Below are 21,763 nucleotides of genomic sequence, written 5' to 3' on the forward strand. Positions count from 1 at the left end.
ATATATATTTTTATCACGTACCAATTGATGAATGCAAAGCAAATTGAAAGCCTATTACTATTACTTTGTCAATCTCTGCAGCTTTATGGGATTTTTTATTACTTATTTTTTCACAGGTAATAACGACTATTGCCGCATCCTCAGGATTCTTAGGTAGGTGAACAAAATATCTCTGTCCCTGCTGCTATTACCTTTGTTCCTATGACATGTTTTCTACTTTTTAATTTTAAAGTTCATTAAGGTCGTGCATGGACTATTCGTGCCAATATAGCTAATTATATAAAGATAAAAAGGCTTCTTATTAAACTTAAATGTCAGTATCATGTGCAAGCTGGAGAAATCTCTTCTCCTCTCTTCTCTTCTCTTCTCTTCTCTTCTCTTCTCTTCTCTTCTCTTCTCTTCTCTTCTCTTCTCTTCTCTTCTCTTCTCTTCTCTTCTCTTCTCTTCTCTTCTCTTCTCTTCTCTACTCTTCTCTTCTAGAGATGGGCTTTGGGGCCAATTGCGATGAATAATCTAAATATTGATGACCATATTTTCTTGCCGTTAGTTGTGAATAATCACACTAACACACACCAGCTATTACGATTCAAGCAAATTGATTGAACAAAAAATTGTTTGAGCATTTGATTGGTTCGCGTGCATGAGGCTATTTGAGTGTCGTGCTTACGTTTCTTTCTTCAATAATACCATTTTCTGATTGGATGAAAAAAACAGTGATTGGGCCAATATTTGGAAGCGCTATTTTACTGAATATGTCGTGTGCTTTAGTTGAAAATACCCGAATAAGTGTTCAAATCTACCAGGAATCGTTCATGAAATGTTTTAAAGATGAATAAGTAAACAAGATCTGAAGATAACATAGTCACTAGTGGCTCAATTATGGCAATGAATACGCAAAATATAAGACATATAGTATTATAATGTACGAGAAATCAGAGGCTATTTTTCTTTTCTTTTTTCCTTGTTTGTTCGTAAAGTAATGAAGAGGTAAAGACGTATATAGGAAATATTAAAGCTCGACGCCATTCCAACAGGACTAGAAAATGACAAAAATAAAGCATGTAAGGAAGGAAGAAAACTACGAAACTACCCAGAACTAAATGTCTTCAACTCATTTCCTAACTTACTTCTTATGTCAGTTCAAATTCAGCCGTCTGACACACATTCTCCTACAATTTTTAACGTCTTACCTAAGTTTAGCATCAAATGTTACGCTGCCCGATTTTGTGAATTTCTTTCGCCAGTTACAGCTGTTGATAATCTCCCACTATCATAAGCTTTCAGTTCTACTAAGATAAAGTCACAATAATACGACGAAAATAGCACTTTCTCGCTTGTAGTCTAACAAGAAAATAGAAAATTAAACGACCTTTGAGATTTGCAGAAGTTCCGACCAAGATTCTCAGAGCTTTTGCGACACTTCTAAATATGACTCTTTAAGTGATAGAGTTTTGAATTATATTTTTATATTGATAACTGAATCATCACCGACAAAACTTATAAAATTAGAGCGCTTTTAACATGAAAAGCTTACCTCGCTTAATCCTATTTACTTTTCTTGATCCCATTTCTTTCATTCGCTTCCACTTAAGGTATTTTGATAATGCACATTAAGAGGAAATATTGAGTTATTCTTTGCGCTGCTGAACGCTTGGCTACCTTGCTCTCTAGTATACAGTATTACTATTCTCGAACATTATTGAATATTTTACCTCTGAGTCAGGTTCCTTACTGAGGATTCTTCAATCTTAGATGCGTTATTCCAGTTTTCTATCTCTCTCTCACTCACCCTACATCTGTAAGGGCTACTTTAAAATGCGTCTATGTATACATCTGATATATATTGAAAATGAATCCATAAACCCAGAAACCCTTGCGCGGTGAGCTCCAGAAAAGGCCTTGTGTTAATTCACGGGTTGTGGGAATCGGACTCTTACAAAACAAAGATAATTAATCCTTCTCAGTAATGAGAAGACTTGGAGTTTTCTTTATTAAAAAAGACAATGTGTTGCCTCCGATATTTTGAATCATAGCGGCGCGGCCTTGGGGATCGAAGCTGTTATTGTAAACTAATTCATTGCGAATCCTAGTCACATTTCATATAGTTCATTCAACATGGCACATGCAAATACAGACTTATTCGCCAAGTCCTTTCTGGGGGTCAGTAGAAAAAAGGGTTCTCCTGCGAATTAATTTTTAATTTATCATTCTTAGACCTCCAGTCATAAGGATCCAGGCAAGGGGTCCGAATAAGGCAGAATTGGACTATATCTGTTGACAAGAAAACAGGCGTAATTTACAAAGGCGAAGAGTTAAAAAAGGTTTCTTTTATAATCAGGAAGTCAGTGTATAATGACTGAAGTACTAGAGTCGCAAAGAGGTCTTGTCTGGACCTCGCGTCAATCAACGAGCTATGTATTGATCACTGGACTATATTTAAAGAAACGGTTGTTTAGTTGCTACTATCCCTAGAGTACGAATGGTTTAAACTGAGGTACATTGGATTACTTTGTGGGGGAAGCTAGAGAGGGGGGAGGGGGGGGGGTGAAATTATCACTTGTGTAATAATCGTGCCAAACGATATTGATTTCTCCATGTTCGTGAAACGTCGAGAAACTCCAAATTTAAAATAATTAAGCGGCACACGTTCGATGATCTGAAGTGGTCCTACCTCACTTTATAACATCACTGATCAGATAGAATGCCCCTCACGTAGATAAAGTATATCATATACTAGCTACTTGAACCGCTTTCTTTCCGCTTTTCAATCACACTCGCTCATACACTCGCTTTATTAACTGCAGACATTGTCACAATCTTCGGAAATGTTTTCTCTTATTTTATGAATGTATTTCTAAAGTATAGAGGATTTTGAAGCGTAATGGAGAGGCCCTTTTAAGATACCTAGAACAAGTTACTTCCAGGATATCTATTAAATCTATACTCTTTCTAAGAATATAATATATATTTAGACACTTTACTATACTCGGATCCATTCAGTGTGGACGACGCTAAGGCCTTTGAACTTTTTATCTCGATTATTTGAAGCTGGTGATTGCATATCTAGGAAGTCTTACCTTACATGTGTTAATAGTGCATGTAAGAGATGAATGGACGAACGGACGAACGGACGAACGGACGAACGGACGAACGGACGAACGGACGAACGGACGAACGGACGAACGGACGAACGGACGAACGGACGAACGGACGAACGGACGCACGGACGAACGGACGAACGGACGAACGGACGAACGGACGAACGGACGAACGGACGAACGGACGAACGGACGAACGGACGAACGGACGAACGGACGAACGGATCAAGAATGAATGAGGAAAGGATTTGAGAATCGATGTTTGACATGGTGACGGTAATTGTAGATCCAGGCATACAAGCGAACTAGTGAACTGTAGTAAACCGTTAATCGCACAAATCCTGAATTCTAATTGGCTGCCTTAGGGATGGACCATTAGATAATTGAGGGGGGAGGGGGTGAATACAGGAATGTGTTGTACGTTTTTATTATAACAACTTCTGCACGCAATTCGTTTTTCTTTGTGTGTGTGCTTGCATGCTCGATATTAGTTCCCGTTTCCGAAAGGAAAGGTTGCGCGAAACTTTTTCGTAGGTAAAGTGCTTGCTCGCCATTTGATAAGGATTACGCAATCACCCACCCAACCTCCCCCCCGCCCCCCTCCGCCCCCCTCCTCAATCATCTAATTATCAGCTGTCCTTCCTTCATTATTTCAACAAATTTCTTGAGTAATGTTCGGCAACTGGTTTGTAGAGAAGTGGACGTATCACTGTGAAATGAAGGTTTATTATATTCTTGGAACAAAATATGTTTAAACGTGGTGTACGTGAGCCAGTGTTTAGTCGGAAGCACTTAAGGATGATAACACTTCATTGATCTTTATTAATCGCCAACTATTTGTCCTTTTTAATCAAAGAATTAACGTGTCTTTCCCCTTCACAAAGAATACAATCGTTAATTGAATCTTGTGAAGTGAAAAACAATTTCCTCTTTCAGTTAGAAGAAGCTTCTAGTGAAGTTTCAAGTACATTAATTAATGCAAGAAAAACATCGATCTCTCGATTAATTACGCTGCCTCCTCACCACTACATACTGTGCATGAAATGGCGTTTTCGAAATTTGAAATTAGGAATTTATTTTGTTGTTAGTATGATAATATATGGGACAATTCACAATAGAGTGAGGAGTTTTGGTGATAAACATATCACCATTCTTTCTCTGTGTGTTGTTTTTTTTTCCTCTCTCTCTCTTCTTTTTCTGTGGCTTAAAGGTTTCCCCATCGCTCTAGTTTTCTTTTGGCTCCTACTTCCAGCAGCGTTACGAAATTTAAATTTAAATTCGATCTCAGACTGTACCTGGCTATCGGGTTATGAAAACCAAGATATCTTTTTCGAACATCCTCAAGATGATAAATTACTATTGGAATATATCAACATAAAATGAAATTATAAAAATATAGTCAAAAAATATAAAGACATTAAAAAATAGAATGGAATGGAATGGAATAGAATGGAATGGAACGGAATGGAATGGAATGGAACGGAATGGAATGGAATGGAATGGGATGGGATGGAATGGGATGGAATGGGATGGAATGGGATGGAATGGGATGGAATGGGATGGAATGGGATGGAATGGAATGGGATGGGATGGGATGGAATGGAATGGAATGGAATGGGATGGAATGGAAAAATCACATGTTTGCCGCCATTTTAAATAAATTTAAAATTATGAACGATATTGTTTGTTTTTAAGACATCTGATTGACCAACTCGATAAATTTGGTAAATGTAAGAAAGGTTCTTATTGTTAATTAATGTAAACTTGCTCCACTACGGATAGGTATGAAGTTTAATAAGTTGTAGAATCATAATGTCATGTAAAATAAAAGTCTTAAGGACGTTTACTTTCAACAGCACGAGATTCAAGTAGATGCCCTGGGCGCTCGTTACTCGATATGAGCTGGGTAGTTAGAATTTTCCAATCGATAGATTGTCGGCGCTAATCTATACATTGTCGTCGGTATAAATAAATGTACTTGAATTGAACCTACAACGGTCGACTTCGGCGGGGGAGACGGGGGGGTGGGGGGTACTCCTATATATGGACTATATGGGGATGATCCGCTGAACAGGGTATGAAAAGATATAACTAGCTAAAAACTAGTGTGAGCTGCGTCGGTGTTTCTAATGAAACAGTAATGATGAAAAGGTAAATTATACACCGTGAAAAGACGAAAAAACTTATTGACGTTTCGGACGCTAGTCCTTCGTCGGAGTAAAAGAGGAACAGGGTATGGTTTTTCGAGCTTCTTGTCATAAACAGGGTATGCAATTTCACTTAAGTTCTAAGTTCTTCCTGAGTTTCCTGTCATATTTTGGGTTTCTACTTTCGTAGTGACCGAAACTGGTTATTATGGTTGTAAAAAAAAAAATATATATATATATATATATATATATATATATATATATATATATATATATATGTATGTACATATATATACATATACGCGAGCTGACATGAAAATTGAAACAGGAACTCAGTGCAATTAATTGTATCTTTTGTCATAAACAGGGTCTACAAATTTGAGATTTTTTGTCTTAAACAGGGTACCCCTTTCAGAATCCCAGCAGAACATCCCTGGCCGAATCTTGGCAGAGTACCCATCCCCCCCCCCCCCCCCCCGGAACTTATTATATGTTGCTAATGCGTTGAGGTTTGTCAATCGTTTTCAATTATTGTTGATTGATATACAAAAAAAATTGTCGTCCACAAATTAAAAAGTAGTCCACTACTCGTTTGATAAGAGAGTTTTCTATGACTTGTCACGTTTCTGAGAAATATCACTCAGCCAAAGTAAACATGCATGTCCTTGAACGTCATTTAAGATTTTTTGAAATACTTTGAAAAACCATGGTAAAGTCACGCGCGATGCAGCTTTTATGAAAGTAAATGTACTAGCCAATCATATTGCTGAATATAATTTTGTCATTAACCAATCAAAAACAAGCTGCGCATTCGCGACAGCCGGGTCCGCATATGAACCACGTGTCCTCTTCGCAGAACATCTTTTTCAAATATAATACCAAAACACCTTTCATAAGCATTTTTATATGAAATATAACTCCAATAATAATAATTATAATTTATTAACTTACTATAGCACCTTTTAACATTAAAATGATCAAAAGCGCTTTACATGAATGAATTGATAAAATATGAATATACATATGTATACAATACTTATGATAGATATAAGATATAACTATAAAAAACTGACGAGGAAAAGATATATATGTATATATAAATATAATATGTATAAGGAAAACAAACTATAATAGAAAACTATGTTAGAATTGATAAAAACTACCTATTGTAAGCTACATTAAAAAGATATGTTTTAAGCTGTTTTTTTTTTAAACTCCACTTTTCCGCATATTTTTTGCTTTTTTAACCTACTATTTGCAGAAATTAATAGTAGTTTAACCATATTTTGACGTCTCATTACAGCAAGTGTCAAATACCTCTTATATTCTGTTATCTTTTCTGGCGTATCTTATCTTGAATCAACTTTCTATTTGACCAGCTTTTTGCTGGTATGTCAGCGGCACCCTTTTGTTCTTTTGCTATTGAATTAGTTTTCCTTCACGCCTAAGTTAAACAATGTAACATCACATCGATATCAAAGAGTAAGCTAACTGATAATAATAATAATAATAATAATAATAATAGTAATGATGTTGATGATGATGATGAGTCTCTATACGTTTACAGAATAAGATATGAAATGATTGTAAGCTTCACGGTTTTTGCAATTCCAATTTTTAATTCCTAATAACCCCCCTCCCTCCCTCCCTCCCTCCCTCCCTCCCTCCCTCCATCCCTCTCTATCTATTTCTTATTTACTTAGTTGTTTTCACTCAAAATTGCATTCTTTTTTTGTCTCTCTTTAAATTTCTTGACAAGCATGGCTTAGACGACTTCTAGTTCCCCTGTCCCTTTTGATGGCCCAATGTAAAATTAGCTTTAGGTTAAATTCGTTTCTTTTCCATCAATATATAAAGTTTATTTTCAGTTAAGTTTTGCCAGATTTCCTAGTGAGTTTTCTCCCACCTTATCCTATTCCACCTCTAGTTTTGTATCCTCCAGTAATCCAACCAGTTTTCAAGATACTTTTGCCAGAATTATTGGATTAAAATTCAGATTTACATTTAGATTTTGGAGTAAGCGTTATGACAGATTTATCCAGAAAAGATTAGCGCTTTTGAAAACACTCTATCCTATTTAAGTATATTCTTTTTTCATCGTTTCGCCTCCAAATCTACTCCAAATAATATAGTTTTCCAAGCCTTTATTGTTATTTTAAGCTTTAAGAGAGCCACTACTGCTGTTTAGCCTAAAGGAAAGAATGAGACAGAGTTTGTTTTAATCTGGAAGTTTAGATTATCATGATTGAATTGGCATAATTTCAAGCAATAAATGGCGCCAATGAAGACATCAGATTATTCCACAAAATCAACATTTTTAGAGAATCTTATATTTTCTGGCGACAGAAAAACACAGAAATTCTCGTCTTTCCTTAATTGAAGAAATTGGATATATCTTGATTATCTTGAGTGCAGTAGTTTGTTTACTTGGTTTGGCTCGAACTAACATGTAAAAAACACGATCGACAGCATGTGCTTCTTCATGCATTATGAAGCGTGGTGTTTTTATCTTGAAATATAGATAAGAAACCCAAAGCATATTATTTTAGGATACAAAGCCTTTTACTAGTGTTTCACAGTTTTTGAACTCTGCTAATAATTTGAAGATGAAATGTGGTCAGGCGGGATACCATATTAAAGTATTAATCTTGTCTCCCGTTTTCTTTCCACTCTCTCTCTCTCTCTCTCTCGATTTGAAATGAAACTAACGAAAATCATGCATATTAATATATTCTTTTTCCAATTTTAAGAAGGGTCTCTGAATATTTTAAATTCAGGAATCAGTTAAATTGAGATATTAAAAAGGTTATTTCGATTGAAAAAATTCTTAGACTTAAAAAAAAAAGTAAATGAAAAAAGGAGAGAGAGAAAAAAAGAATATGTTTACAGTACTTACCAGACTGCTGCTAGTATCTTGGTCCATGCAGCGTAATTTATGAACGTAGATGTGCCGTGCGAGCTGTAATAAAGGACGTAATAAAGTGATTTTGGTTGGCATTCGATCAACCAATCATGTGTGAGCTTCTAAAAATATCTTATCTTTGAAATGGTAGTAAATACAGACAATAATTTGATTCATGAGTATGAGAAGTTTGGGACAAGTCTTTTCTCTGTTCATTACTCTCAGATACCTCGATCAATATTTTCATAAAATCAGCCAAATAGTATTGAAAATGTAAATAATAAAGAATTTCAAAAATAAATTAAATTCAAGACAAGACGTCTGTTTTTTAACTAAATGATCGATAACCCCGGTCGGTGTTGTGTAGTACAGTAAGTTCCCTTCAAGCTAACGCGAGAATATCGCACTTGGCGTTGGCGGGAAGTCTAGCGGTAATAGTGATAGACAACTCAAACTACGTATTTAGAAGGAAAGTTCTTTCGATATGGTCAACTAAGACAGATTTGTACAAAATTCCCTTTTGATCATTAAAATGATTAGAAAACATTTGAATTTTTTTCCAGATATTTAATGGAAAACAAGTCACTTTAGTCGAGGCGCGCTTTCGGTAAAGATTGAGAGTGACGAAAAAATAAACTTATGGACTTGGACTATTTTTCATTTGTTTATCTATTCCTATTTCTCTAAAATAACAGGAAGTATATGGTTGTAGAAGATACTGGCGAATATTTCTTACCTATTTTTCCACGTACACAAAAATTCCAATAATGATAAATTGTATCCTATCGATCATTGACGATAAACCTCATTAGTGTAGTGAATGCAATCTCATGGATATAAAAAGTTTTGTCTACAAGCTTCACCTCTGTATTTAGAGATATGCGACCTTAATTTTAACTCACAATCTCTGCCGGGACAAAAACTAAAAGCCTTATTTGTTGGTCATGGAGCTGATTTTTCGGGGCTTCAATGCTAAAAAGTAAAATAACACTCAATAGAATTATATAAATTGTAATGGATAAAGGTTAAGTCAAAACTGAACAGACCGGAAAACTGCGCTCGGTCCAGTTTATATTTCTGGCGACACTGATATTTAATCCAATTACAACTGGGTTTAAGGAACACAGTTCGAAGTAGAGGTAAGAACTAATTCCATGCTCTCAAACCTTCAAAAACAAAACTCTCTAAAAGGCTCTCATAAAGTAGAGGCGATTTTGGGTAAGGATTTCCGAGATCTACTGGAGCATGCGCAGTAGGTGGTAAATTCTACATGCTATATTTAGATAATGGTTATATTAGGAGTTAATTGGAAGGATGTTGTAATAGAATGAGAGGGTATTGAGTGGAATGATTGCTGATCAATCTCAGTTACAGGTCAGACAACTTCAATTAAACAATTCACACAATTCTTAATGGCCGTCTTTCGGAGCTGTGTATTGACTTATACGGCTATCTTCAAAACACGGTTCAAATCTAATGAACTGTATTCATTTTAATGCACTATGACGTCTTGACCCTCACGCAAACAGTCCCTACGGCGCAACAGTCTTTTTTACGAGTATCAATAATTCGATAGAAAAGACATTACCATATTGACGGGCTTGAATCGCCCTCACATTGATTAAAGTGCACAACGCTTGGATATTTAGGTCGCTACGTCACTGATGACGTCAATTGTGCTTTTAGACTTCAACAATTAGATAATAAGTTTTGGGCGCATTTTCGCCCACGGAAGTTAACTTTGGCCGTGGAAGACGCCTGAATTCTACTTACGTATAATTGACTCAAGGAATTAAGGAAGGATAAGTAAGACTACGATTTCTCTTTCTATTTTATCCATAAAGGATTTGTTTGCTTCCTTAAAATTGAATTTAATCTAAAGTTACACCTCTTCAAGATCAAGGTATACGTACTCACATCACAATCGATTCCAGGCAACAATTTAAATGGGATGGAAAAGGTTTAATATGATTATTCAAATGACATTCTTTTTTGGCTATTATATATATAGTTTATTTGTCAGTTTCCACCTCATTGTGCTTGTCACTGTACGTTTAATTTTCAAATCTCTACTCAGAGAGATTTTAAGAATGCTACGAATGGTAAAGAGAGTCAGGTCATTTAGTCATTTAAAGCAATGCAATTACAAGAATATTCTATAATGTAATCTTATTTGTGAAATTTGCCACAGATAGAAACCACCTCTTATCATATAGCTAAGAAATGTCGCCAAGTATAAATGAACACGACATCCAGTAAATAAATGATCATTTGATATACCTTGAAAGCACTTTACAATTGAAATAAATATAGAACACAAAAAGTGTAGTCAATAAGTCCAACGTTAACTTAAGATATTAAAAATGAGTGTATTGGATCACAGGCGATGGTTCTAGGATTATGAATTCAAATTAGAAACACATCATTATTTTTTTATATTTCGATTTGTTTTTTAGAATTTATAATCCGATTCCGATCCATCCATCCATCCATCCATCCATCCATCCATCCATCCATCCATCCATCCATCCATCCATCCATCCATCCATCCATCCATCCATCCATCCATCCATCCATCCATCCAATTAACTCCATAAGTAACATTAATCATACCCGAAAATTGATAGCATCCTAAAACCATAGCAAATAAATACGAATTAAGGTTAGTAGGTACGTAAGCTTAAGTGACCTAAAATTATCACGTTCTTGAAAAATAAGTGGTGTATTTAATGGCTCTAGATCTAAGCAATAATTTTCTATATCTAGAATGAACGATAAAAATAAACAAGTTAAAAATAAAATAAAGAAGAAGAAGGTATTGTCTTGTTTACGTAACTTCAACTTTAAAGGTATTGATGATACGTTTTTTGTTGTTACGGCTCCGAGTAATGCAAATTGTCAATAGATGAGGGGGTGCCCCAATGATTATTATCAGGTCCTTAATAAAAGCCTTGCAAACCGCGGGGTTAAACAAAAGAAAAATTAAGTACTTCAGATTCACTTTGGTTAGGTAACATTAAAAAAAAGGAAAGAAAAAGACCAGTGAAAACAAAGCACTTATAAAGTCGCCGAATGTACTTCCTTCTATGAAACACTAAAACAGAATTTCAGGAGCCTTTAAGAGCCACGTAGGCCAAAGAAACAAGACGTGACGTCTTCAATTGCTATCTGGAATGCAATCATATTTATATGTTCTCATGAATTCCACTCGGCTCCATCACTAGTTGGAGACAAGGGGGGGTGGGGGGGGGGGAGGGAGGGAGGGGGAGTAGCAGCAGCTGCAAAAAAAACATTCTTTCTTTGCTTGCGGAAGCTTCAAATGAACGTAATTTGGATGGATGGATGGACGGACGGACGGACGGATCGATGGATCGATGGATCGATGGATCGATGGATCGATGGACGGACGGACGGACGGATCGATGGATCGATGGATCGATGGATCGATGGATCGATGGACGGACGGACGGATGGATGGATGGATCGATGAATGGATGGATGGATGGATCGATGGATTTTCAAAAGCATACATGTAGTACTTAAGTGTTCTTATATAAAGGAACTTGAAAATGTCGTGTTATTTAGAGAACAGTGTCGATCGATGCGTAGGATCCCTTAGGGAATATACGTACCATCAGAATGAGATATTTCCTATAATAAATCATTTATCTGTTGCTATCTTAAGAGTGACTACCAGAACTTTCCGGGTAAAATAATCATTTCCTCAAGATGAGACGCTCCATATGAAGTGACTAGTTGTTTTATTGCCATGGAAGGAAAGTCTCTACTTCAAAGTATCGATTACTGATCGAGTGAACTATGGTTTGTCATTCCTTATAGCCTCAGGTGGACGGTGTAGCGTCTGAGAACCGGGACGCAAAAGATTTCAGACGACGGGTTTTTTGAATTTGTTTTATCAAAAACATATACAACATGGGGTTTTTTAAATCGTTTTTGATCTATACTTTTGGAATTATTGAAAACGAAAATGAATGAAACTGGATGAATATGCATCACTCACTCTAAATCTCTCTTTTCTTTCTTTCTTTCTTTTCACGCTTTCCCCCGAGCAGCTTTTTTTTTGTTGTTGTTGTTGTCGTTTTTTGTTTTTTCCAAAAAAATCTTTTATATATCCTTTTTTTTTTTTGAATGCAATATTGTTACTGAACATCAGGAGTTCATGAAAATATAAAGAACAATTGGGTTGCCTGTGGATAATGGTGTGGGTTCCCTGTGTCATAGGTAGGGAGTGGGGTGTTTTGTTTTATTATTCGAGGTGAGTAACAAAAACACCCTCAACTTTCTTGTTAACTTATTTAAGCTGCTTTAGACCTTGTAGTTCAACCTGTATACCTCAACTTTTATATCCTAAGGAAATATATTCGGTAGTTTTTAGCCAATTTTCTGGTAATATTAGTTTACTGCCCGTCAAATGTCAAAGTATTTCACTATATTCAAGATGAACAAGATTGATCAATTTAATGTATAAATTACTACAAGGTGTCCTTAAAAATGCTTAGGAATTCTGCAGCTATTAATATAATATCTTATTTCAAGGGTTATGAACGTTATTTCGTATTAAATTTGCTTCAATTTGTAGATATTGTATTTTCGGTTTGCTACTGTTACTCAAATCTGCAGCTCAAACGATGCTCTTGACTTCAGTTGAAAAGACAATTTTTCGATTTATGACCATAATCTAATTACCCTTGAATTTAGAATATATATTGCTAGGTATCTATTTGAAATTCTGCCTTTGGTTTACTGTAAATCAATTCTCTGTTATTTCAATATTTTTAATTTTGCATAAGTGAAAGTCATTGACCTACTAAACTTTATGAATAAATTAAGCTTTATATAGCTATCTATTCTTGCTGGCTCGATAGCTATCTTTTTAAATGCTTCGTAAAGTAAGGTTTGAAATATTGCAGAATTATTACATACATTCCTGTATTTTTTTTCTTTTTCTTTTTTTTTTTTTTTTTTTTGTAGATACATGAAGTTTTTGTAATTATCATAATTATATTTAAGACCTTAGGAATTTCACTTCTAATCATTATGGGGAAGAAAGGAAAAAAGAAGAATGCAAGTGCAGGATCAGAAAATAAAACTTCAAAACACAACAAGGAAGTTTTGGAGTTGTGTAGAGAAATACTTGACGGTAAACATTCAATTTTAGTTATTTTTATTTATAATTACATCCTCACAGTATATGAAGATAACGATGATATCATGTCAGGTGTATTCCTGCTTACTTTAATATGCATTGCAACGAGTTTTTGTTTGTGGATGTGACTATTAAAAAGAAAATTACACATTGGCTTGTAGATATTTTATTTTCTCATGTTGAAGAATATTTCACTTGTGAAATATTTTCACCACTTGAAGATAACTCCATATCTTTGCATCACCAAGTAATATCCTCTAGATATTTTACTTTCCATTCTTAATCCAGCTTTTTTATAATGCATACTTGTTTTCTTGTATTTCAGTTGTTGTCAAAGACTTCCCTTTACTTCCATCAGCACAATGGGGTGAATATCTTAAAATATATGATCTCATAGAGAGAATAATGCAGAAACAATCTAGTAAGTTATTATTCTGTAGATTGATAGGGTAGGAATGGAGACCTCAGAGGTGCTACTGTTACAATATAGTGTACTCAACTCTTTGGTCTCATTTCTCAGGACTCTGCATCACATGTTAGTAGTAAGAGTTGTTTAGGTCTCTCCCTTGATTGTAGTTTTTTCCCCAGGTTCTCAGGTTTTATTTCCTCCGTCAAAATTAAAACTGCAGGGCCGTAACTAGGGGGGGGGGGGGGGGAGCACAGGGTGCTCATCCATCTCCTTTTTTTTTTTGGTTCTGCTTTCTTTCGGTTACCTTTTTTTTTTGGTTCTGCTTTCTTAAAAGAAACGATCAATGGTCCGATTTTATTCAATGTGCACCCTCCCTGTAAAAGTTCTGGTTACGGCCCTGAACTGAAATTCAATTTCAAGCTGTAAATTAATCATGTCCTAACTTTGAATCTGCAGTTGTGAACAATGTTATTCACAGGAAAACACCCACTGTGTGATTAGAGTAAAGTCAATTGTATTGTATTGTATTGTAGATGAATGTATATGCTGGGATGGATTCTCCAGGGACGATCACATAGACGATTTTATGGCATGGTTTAAGAGTAATGGTGGTGTTGCTGATAAAGTACAAATACATGATTCTAATAAGGAAGGATATGGTTTGATAGCTGTTGATGATATTGAGGTAAGAACTGTATGAGAAATATATGATATATATACTATGAAAAATGGTTGTCTTTGTCAGTAATCTTGTAATGGACAGGTGGGAAAATGGATGGAATAGTGGGTAAGTGGATAGATGGGTGGATAGATTAATAGATGGATTGATGGATGGGTGGGTGGGTGGGTAGGTGGGTGGGTGGATGGGTGGGTGGGTGGGTGGGTAGATGGATGGTTGGGTGGGTGGGTAAATGGATGGGTGGGTGGGTAGATGGATGGGTGGGTGGGTAGATGGATGGGTGGGTGGGTAGATGGATGGGTGGGTGGGTGGTTAGATGGATGGATGGGTGGGTGAATGGGTGGGTGGGTGAATGGATGAATGAGTGGGTGGATGGATGGATAGATTGATGGATGGGTGGGTGGGTGGGTGGGTAGATTGATGAATGATTGGGTGGGTGGATGGATGGATGATTGGGTGGGTGGATGGATGGATGGATTGATGGATGGACGAACAACAGATGGAGGGACAGATGGATCTCATATTTGGTATCTTCATTGTTCTATAATCATATTTAGTCTGAGGAGGTGTTTGTCACTGTACCAAAGAAGATTATGATGACACTGGAATCAGCCAAAAAATCTTCTCTTGGTAATTATCAATTAGACTCACGGAATTAACCAATTATTTAATCAATATTTTCATTCAATTATTTCTTTGTTTAAGTTGCATCCATATTCATGTGTTTTCTCATGTGCTTGCAATTGCTAAACGAAGGAATGATACTCTTGGGAATGACCTTTGGTTTGAAAGGGAAAAACATTATGCCCAAGTAAAGGAGTCTATTGAGTATGGAGTTTCTTATCAACAGTTTTATTTTTCTCTCTAATCATTTGTTTTAATTGCCAGGAGGTCTAATAAGCAAGGACCCTATTCTTAAATCAATGCCACATGCAACAATTGCTCTTCATGTCTTGTGTGAAAAGTTAACCAATGAGTCAGAATGGAAGCCATACCTTGGTATCCTTTAATAAGCTTTGTTGATCATTATCATGATTCAACATCATCATCATCATCATCATCATTATCATCATCATGTATCATCATCATCATAATCATCACCTGCACCATCATTACCACCATGATCATGTATCATCATCATCATCATCATCTGCACCTTTGTTCTCATCATCATGTTTTTTCAATGCCAACATCGTCATCACCATACTAATCCTTATCATTATGTATCCATTACCTCCACTATCATCAACATCATCATCATCATGTATCTTTACCACCACCACTCTCATTATCATGATCATGATCATCATCACCAATATGTATCTTTACCACCACCACCATCATCATCATCATCACCATCATCACCACCATCATCATCATCATCACCATCATCATCACCATCATCATCATCATCACTATCATCCTCATCATGTATCATCACCACCATCATAACCATTATCTTCATCGACATCATTTACCTTCACCCAGCTTGGGTGAGTCAGAGTGGGTGAATGTAATAAGCAGTCGCTCAGTCAGCTGCGTCATATGATTTGGTGCTTTGATTGGTTAGTTAGTTTGCTAGGTTAGACTTTGAGTTAGGGAATCAGGGTAGATTATTAAATAAATACTTTCCTTGACACAAGTCTCATACAGATATTCTTCCAAGTGTTTATTCAACATCGTTGTACTTTACACCTGATGATTTGAAATCCTTACAAGGAACTCCTACCCTTGGTAAGCAAACCTAACATCATAAATTTACTTTCTAATGTTAACATAAATTAACATTAATTAGCATAAATTAAAACGAAGTTACATTTTACATTAGAGTGCATACCATAAATCTGTGAAAAAGTTAACTAACAAAATTGTGCAAATTAGTGCAAAGTTTTGAATCACTCACTGGAATAAAGGTAAGATAAATTGTGTTAATTTTTACATTTTTTTCGCATTCCTTAACAGGTGATGCTCTTAAACCATACAGAAGCATAGCAAAACAGTATGCTTACTTTTACAAGCTTTTCCAGGTATTGTCCTTTGTCAAGTCATATTCTCTAACAACCTTTATATGTTATGATGTTCACACCAGGCCCTCTCGTTATGATGTATCATGGGATATTGTGGGGCACTTTTGATTGAAGGTTGGTAAGGATTTCCCGTGCTTTTTGGCCAAAACACCCTTTCCATCCACCCCTTTCTGATGGTTTTTTGAAGGTAGGAAAAGTTTTACGTTGCTTAAAAATACACAAATTTCAACAATAAGATGAAGTTGGCAATTTGCCTGATGTTTACTTGCATGTTAGTTAACTAGTATGTTGTGTGCGTGCGTGCGTGCGTGCCTGCCTGCCTGCCTGCATGCGTGTGCGTGCGTGTGTGTGTGTGCTAGCTTGTCTAACCTGCCTGTCAACCATTTTTTCAGAGTGAATCAAAAGCTTTTAAACATCCTTTTACTTTCGATGACTTCAGGTGAGAAAGGATCATTAAAGAACATTGATAGAAACGAGTTGCGCTCTAATGTATCTCATTAATTTCTGTCGAGGCCAATAAATTTAATTTGTGCAGTTTATGTTTTAAAAAGGGTCTCTTCATTTAAATGTTCTGGCAAACTAGTACCTACTATATATAATAATTATTATTATATTTAGACTAAATGAACCTCCAAACTATTCATCCAGGGGGATGTAAGCGATAAACGTCCCTCTGGAGACAATGGATCCCGAGGTGATCATGATATTATTATAGTTATAATAATGTTTGACTGTGATTGCTGATTATAAATGTGCTTGCCGATTTAGATGGGCTGTATCTACGGTTATGACCCGCCAGAATCAAGTACCCATCTCTGATACTGAGAACATCAAGGCGCTTATTCCCATGTGGGATATGTGTAATCACTCTAATGGAACGGTGAGAAAGCCTAAATAAAATCAAGCTACGACTTCCTTGATCATTTAGAATGCAATATGCAATCTCCACACCACCACCTTCCCTCTGCTAGATATCTAAAGCGATTGTGGTGACACTTTTTTCATTTTATAGATTGAAACAGGCTTCGACACGAAGGATGAATCGTGCAAGAGTTTTGCTATTCGACCCTTCGCAAAAGGCGATCAAATTTTCATCTTCTACGGCAAACGCAACAACGCGGACTTGTTGTTTCACAATGGCTTTGTCTACCCAGATAATGAACACGACTTCGTAAACATTCATCTGGGTGTCAGCAGAAGTGACAGGCTGTACGCCATGAAGGCACAGATCATGGCAATGGTCGGGATGGATGCGTAAGTACTGGTGCTTGCCTTCAAACCTTTATCTGAAACTCACAGATTGAACCCTGAAACAACCTCTGAGCTGATCTAAGTCAGGGCATGGCTAACTCACAGATCAAACCCTGAAACAACCTCTGAGCTGATCTAAGTCAGGGCATGGCTAACTCAAAGATTGAACCCTGAAACAACCTCTGGGCTGATCTAAGTCAGGGCATGGCTAAGTCACAGATTGAACCCTGAAACAACCTCTGGGCTGATCTAAGTCAGGGCATGGCTAACTCACGGGAAAACCGGAGAAGCCAGAGAAACCCTTCTAATCAGGGGAGATACCGAACAAACTCTATTCACATAGTAAATAACGGCAAATCCGAAAATACTAGATTTGTTTTGACTGAAAGGGTTTTTGTATTTCTTCAGGTCTGCACATCCTTACCCTGTCTTACGGGGAGATGACCCTATCAGTCCTCAACTGCGTGCATTCTTGAGAATCTTCTCCATGGATGACGGTAATCAGAACACTTAATAAATGCCTGCCTGCCTGCCTGCCTGCCTGCCTGCCTGCCTGCCTGCCTGCCTGCCTGCCTGCCTGCCTGCCTGCCTGCCTGCCTGCCTGCCTGCCTGCCTGCCTGCCTGCCTGCCTGCCTGCCTGCCTGCCTGCCTGCCTGCCTGCCTGCCTGCCTGCCTGCCTGCATAACATAAAATAAATGACTAACTAAATATGTTGTACATTATCCAGATGAACTAAAGATCAGACTGTTCAACCCAGAGAAAAAGAAGATCTTACCGCTGTCAGATCTACCTAATCCTGACGTCGTAATAAGCGAAAAAAACGAGCTCAAGTCTTGGCACTACTTATGCATGAGACTGAACTTGATATTAAGCCAATACAAGACAACGATAGAGGTAAATATTCTCCTATTTACACACACCCACACACTTGAAATCCCCTTCCCCTGACTGAGGGGGACAATAGACCTCTAATGTCTTTCCATGTTCAAACCATGTGTCCTTCTCTTGAGAATAATATTGTCTCCATATTCATGTGTCTTCTCATGCTCTACCATTAGACAAGCAAGTGATACTCTAGGGAATGACATATGGTCTGAAATGGGGAAACTTTACTCTCGAGGTAAAGAGGTCAAATCGTGGCGAGGAATAGCTGCCTTTCGTAGGTAGTCTGCGCATGCGCTTACGTCCTTAAATCTCCTCTGACACTTTTTTGGCGAAAACCGGCCCCACATTGAACAGTTTACTACTATGGATATGCGCAAATCACAATACGATAAACTTTATTTAAAGAGGGTGACGCAATGACCCAGTGAGTTGTCTAACTTAAGGCCCTCAAAATACGTACGTCATCTAGGAGACGATTGACTTAAACACTTAAATATTACATGCGCACGCATTGCACAATAAACCACAGGAAGCCCGCGAGGAAATAAGCGACTGATGTAAAAACAATAGTGACTGCATAAAATACAAATTGTTTTAGGAGGACGAAAAGGAACTCGAATCAACGGAACAAAACATAAATGCCAAGAACTGTTTGCTCCTGCGCATTACAGAGCGAAGAATCCTCGATCAGGCCTTAGAAAGCGTGAGCTCCAAGTTAGAAGAAGCTATGAAAAAACGGGAAGAAAAGGAAAGAAAAGAAGAAAATGAAACATTGCATTCGATTGAGGAGAAAGTGGAGAAGCTGACTGTAGAGTAAAAACTTGATATCTTTTTTAGAAAATTTCATGTCGGTGATGATGATGAGTGGTAGTGGTCGATTAAAGAATATGATGATGATGATAGTGATGGTGGGTGATGATGATAAAGATGATGGTAGTGCTGGTGGTGATGTGGTGATGATGGTGATACATGATGATAGTGAAGGTACATCATGATGATGATCATACATGATGATGATGATAGTGGTGGTGGGTGATGATGATAAAGATGATGGTAGTACTGGTGGTGATGTGGTGATGATGATGATACATGATGATGATGATACGTGATGATACATGATGATACATGGTGATGATGATAATACATGATGATGCATGATGATGATAAAGATGACTATTCGCAAAAGCCACCGTTCGTACTCCATAAAGCATTCATTTTTATACTAATACGGTTCATCACGTACAGAAATATTTGAAATCATGATTGAGAATCACTGGATTTTAAATTGTAGTTCAGAAATATCAAAATACTAGATATAGACTATAATTTACTATTTAATCCCTAATATAAACGTAATATAACTTAATGTCTTGATGGGTTCCCTGTGGACAGCATTCACAGTACACCAGCAATGAATGGTGGTCTTAATGGTTTGGAATCAGAAGTAAGAAAAATTAACTAATATTAATTATAGCAATCCTTTACCTTAAAAATAAGGTCCAATTAAAAAAAAGTGAAAAAGGAACAATATAAAAAGAAATGCTTTAAAATATTTAAATAAATAATTAGGTGGCTACAAAGCCGTTCTAAAGAGGACTCAAGGCGCGGGTGAAACCAGCTGAGTTGACAGCGTTTCCCGAAAGGAATTGTGGGTCAACTATTTTAGGTTAGCATTTTGCTATCATGGACTGAGTACAGGTAGATTTCTCTTAATTTTGTCGATTGAAATGGAATTCCGCCATGAGAATACTCCTAGTGTTTACGATAAATTTAAAACAATTCTTAGCTGGAAATGATTTTGTAATTGACGGCGTGCTTGAAAATGATTTTGTAATTGACTGCACATAAAGACAAGCACTCCTATGCACAACGATGCATAACTAGGTGTGGTTACTCTTGAACACACGATCACGGAGTTACGAAGCCGTTCTAAAAAACTGAGGCAACCTTTGCAGATTAAAGATTAAGATTTGAATTTGCGCAGTTGTAAAGACAAACACTCATATGTACGACGATGCATAACTAAGAATGAAAAATATGACACTGATTTTCAGTAACAGATATTGTCTTGCAATTATCTTGCAATACGGATTTCTTGACAAGAAAACCAGTTCAATATTTGTTAAGTATACGCCTATTTCAAAAAACGTTGTCGGCCGCCTGAGATCTACTCAAATAGACGCTCTGAAACTAAACTGCTTTTATGTTTGCTAGCTAGAATACGAAAAATCATATTCCTAACTCAAGGTTATGCTTCTTCAAATATATCAATCTAAACAAGTAACTACGTTATAAGGCTGTAAATAAATTACATTTTGCAGCGTGTTACTTGGTCTGATTTCAGATCTGCGACCGACAGATTTTCAGGTGTAACCAAGATTTATTTCAAATGACCCTTAATCGTAAGACAAAATTGATAAGTTTCATTTATTTCAATTTGCACTTAAAACTTTTCTTTTACTGTTATTATAATTGTTATTATTTGTGTAAAAAATGCTGTTAAAAATAAGTTCTAAAATCAACTCCAATCAAGAGAACATATGATTTGTTGCTCCAATCACGAGCACAATCAGGTGGTTACAAAGCCATTCTAAAAGCAGTACGCTGGACACGGTTACAAAGCTGTTTTTTAAAAGTCCAATCACGTGATCGGTTTTCCATTATTTTTGCAGTCTTGTATACCTTCTATTGCTTACTATCAATCACGTGACTTTTTGGAGTTGACTGGGGGGCAATCAAGCGGTTGACTGAGGGACAACTAGCGGATGTCAAAATAAGTCCTCAAACTATTGTATCTGACTATTTTCACGACATGAAACCAGAAAACAAGAGATCAAAACAACCTCCAGGATTCTGCAAACCATCAAAAAAGAGCTATTACCGGAAGTGACGTCTATTGATAGCAACTTATAAAAGTGTCAAGCAAATCAATGCGCAGGACGTTCAAAAAACATCCGAGAGGGATTGGGGTGGTGTTAGTGTCCAACTCGTAAACCAGTAGAGTAAGTTTACTTTTATTTTGTTAACTTAAGATGCAAAGAATAAAATGAAGTTGTAAGTATAAATATCATAATTAGATTAACTCCATCTGCTTGTGGTTGACTCAAAGGCGTGATCAATGAACAGGTAAATACCTGGTCCAGTATTGTTCATAGTGTCACCATTCAGCCTGTAATGTTTAATTTCCAACCAAGTCGT

At 36.6% G+C, this 21,763-nt stretch overlaps 1 protein-coding gene across 3 annotated transcripts in view; it reads left to right on the forward strand.

Moving 5' to 3' along the window:
• The window catches only part of LOC116306806 (actin-histidine N-methyltransferase), a 29,184-nt gene extending 7,554 nt beyond the window's left edge, over positions 1–21,630 (forward strand). Inside the window, exons 2-15 of one of the 3 annotated variants that reach the window (XM_089032816.1) lie at positions 117–153; positions 13,179–13,308; positions 13,640–13,735; positions 14,257–14,408; positions 14,960–15,032; positions 15,291–15,401; positions 16,056–16,136; positions 16,365–16,429; positions 16,822–16,868; positions 17,198–17,309; positions 17,442–17,683; positions 18,089–18,177; positions 18,408–18,574; positions 19,164–21,630. In XM_089032816.1, coding sequence (XP_088888942.1) covers positions 13,206–13,308; positions 13,640–13,735; positions 14,257–14,408; positions 14,960–15,032; positions 15,291–15,401; positions 16,056–16,136; positions 16,365–16,429; positions 16,822–16,868; positions 17,198–17,309; positions 17,442–17,683; positions 18,089–18,177; positions 18,408–18,574; positions 19,164–19,382 — 1,557 coding nt within the window. In that variant the 5' untranslated portion in view covers positions 117–153; positions 13,179–13,205 and the 3' untranslated portion in view covers positions 19,383–21,630. Of the gene's footprint in view, positions 1–63; positions 154–12,373; positions 12,424–13,178; positions 13,309–13,639; positions 13,736–14,256; positions 14,409–14,959; positions 15,033–15,290; positions 15,402–16,055; positions 16,137–16,364; positions 16,430–16,821; positions 16,869–17,197; positions 17,310–17,441; positions 17,684–18,088; positions 18,178–18,407; positions 18,575–19,163 lie in introns of those variants that run through there. The other 2 variants (XM_089032817.1, XM_089032815.1) reach the window with 2 other exon arrangements.
• Positions 21,631–21,763: the final 133 nt, after the last annotated feature.

Source organism: Actinia tenebrosa, unplaced genomic scaffold, assembly GCF_029948245.1.
Source record: "Actinia tenebrosa isolate PJP-AT-01 unplaced genomic scaffold, QUT_ActTen_1.0 PGA_scaffold1__47_contigs__length_23844297, whole genome shotgun sequence".
NCBI classification, from domain to species: Eukaryota; Metazoa; Cnidaria; class Anthozoa; order Actiniaria; family Actiniidae; genus Actinia; species Actinia tenebrosa.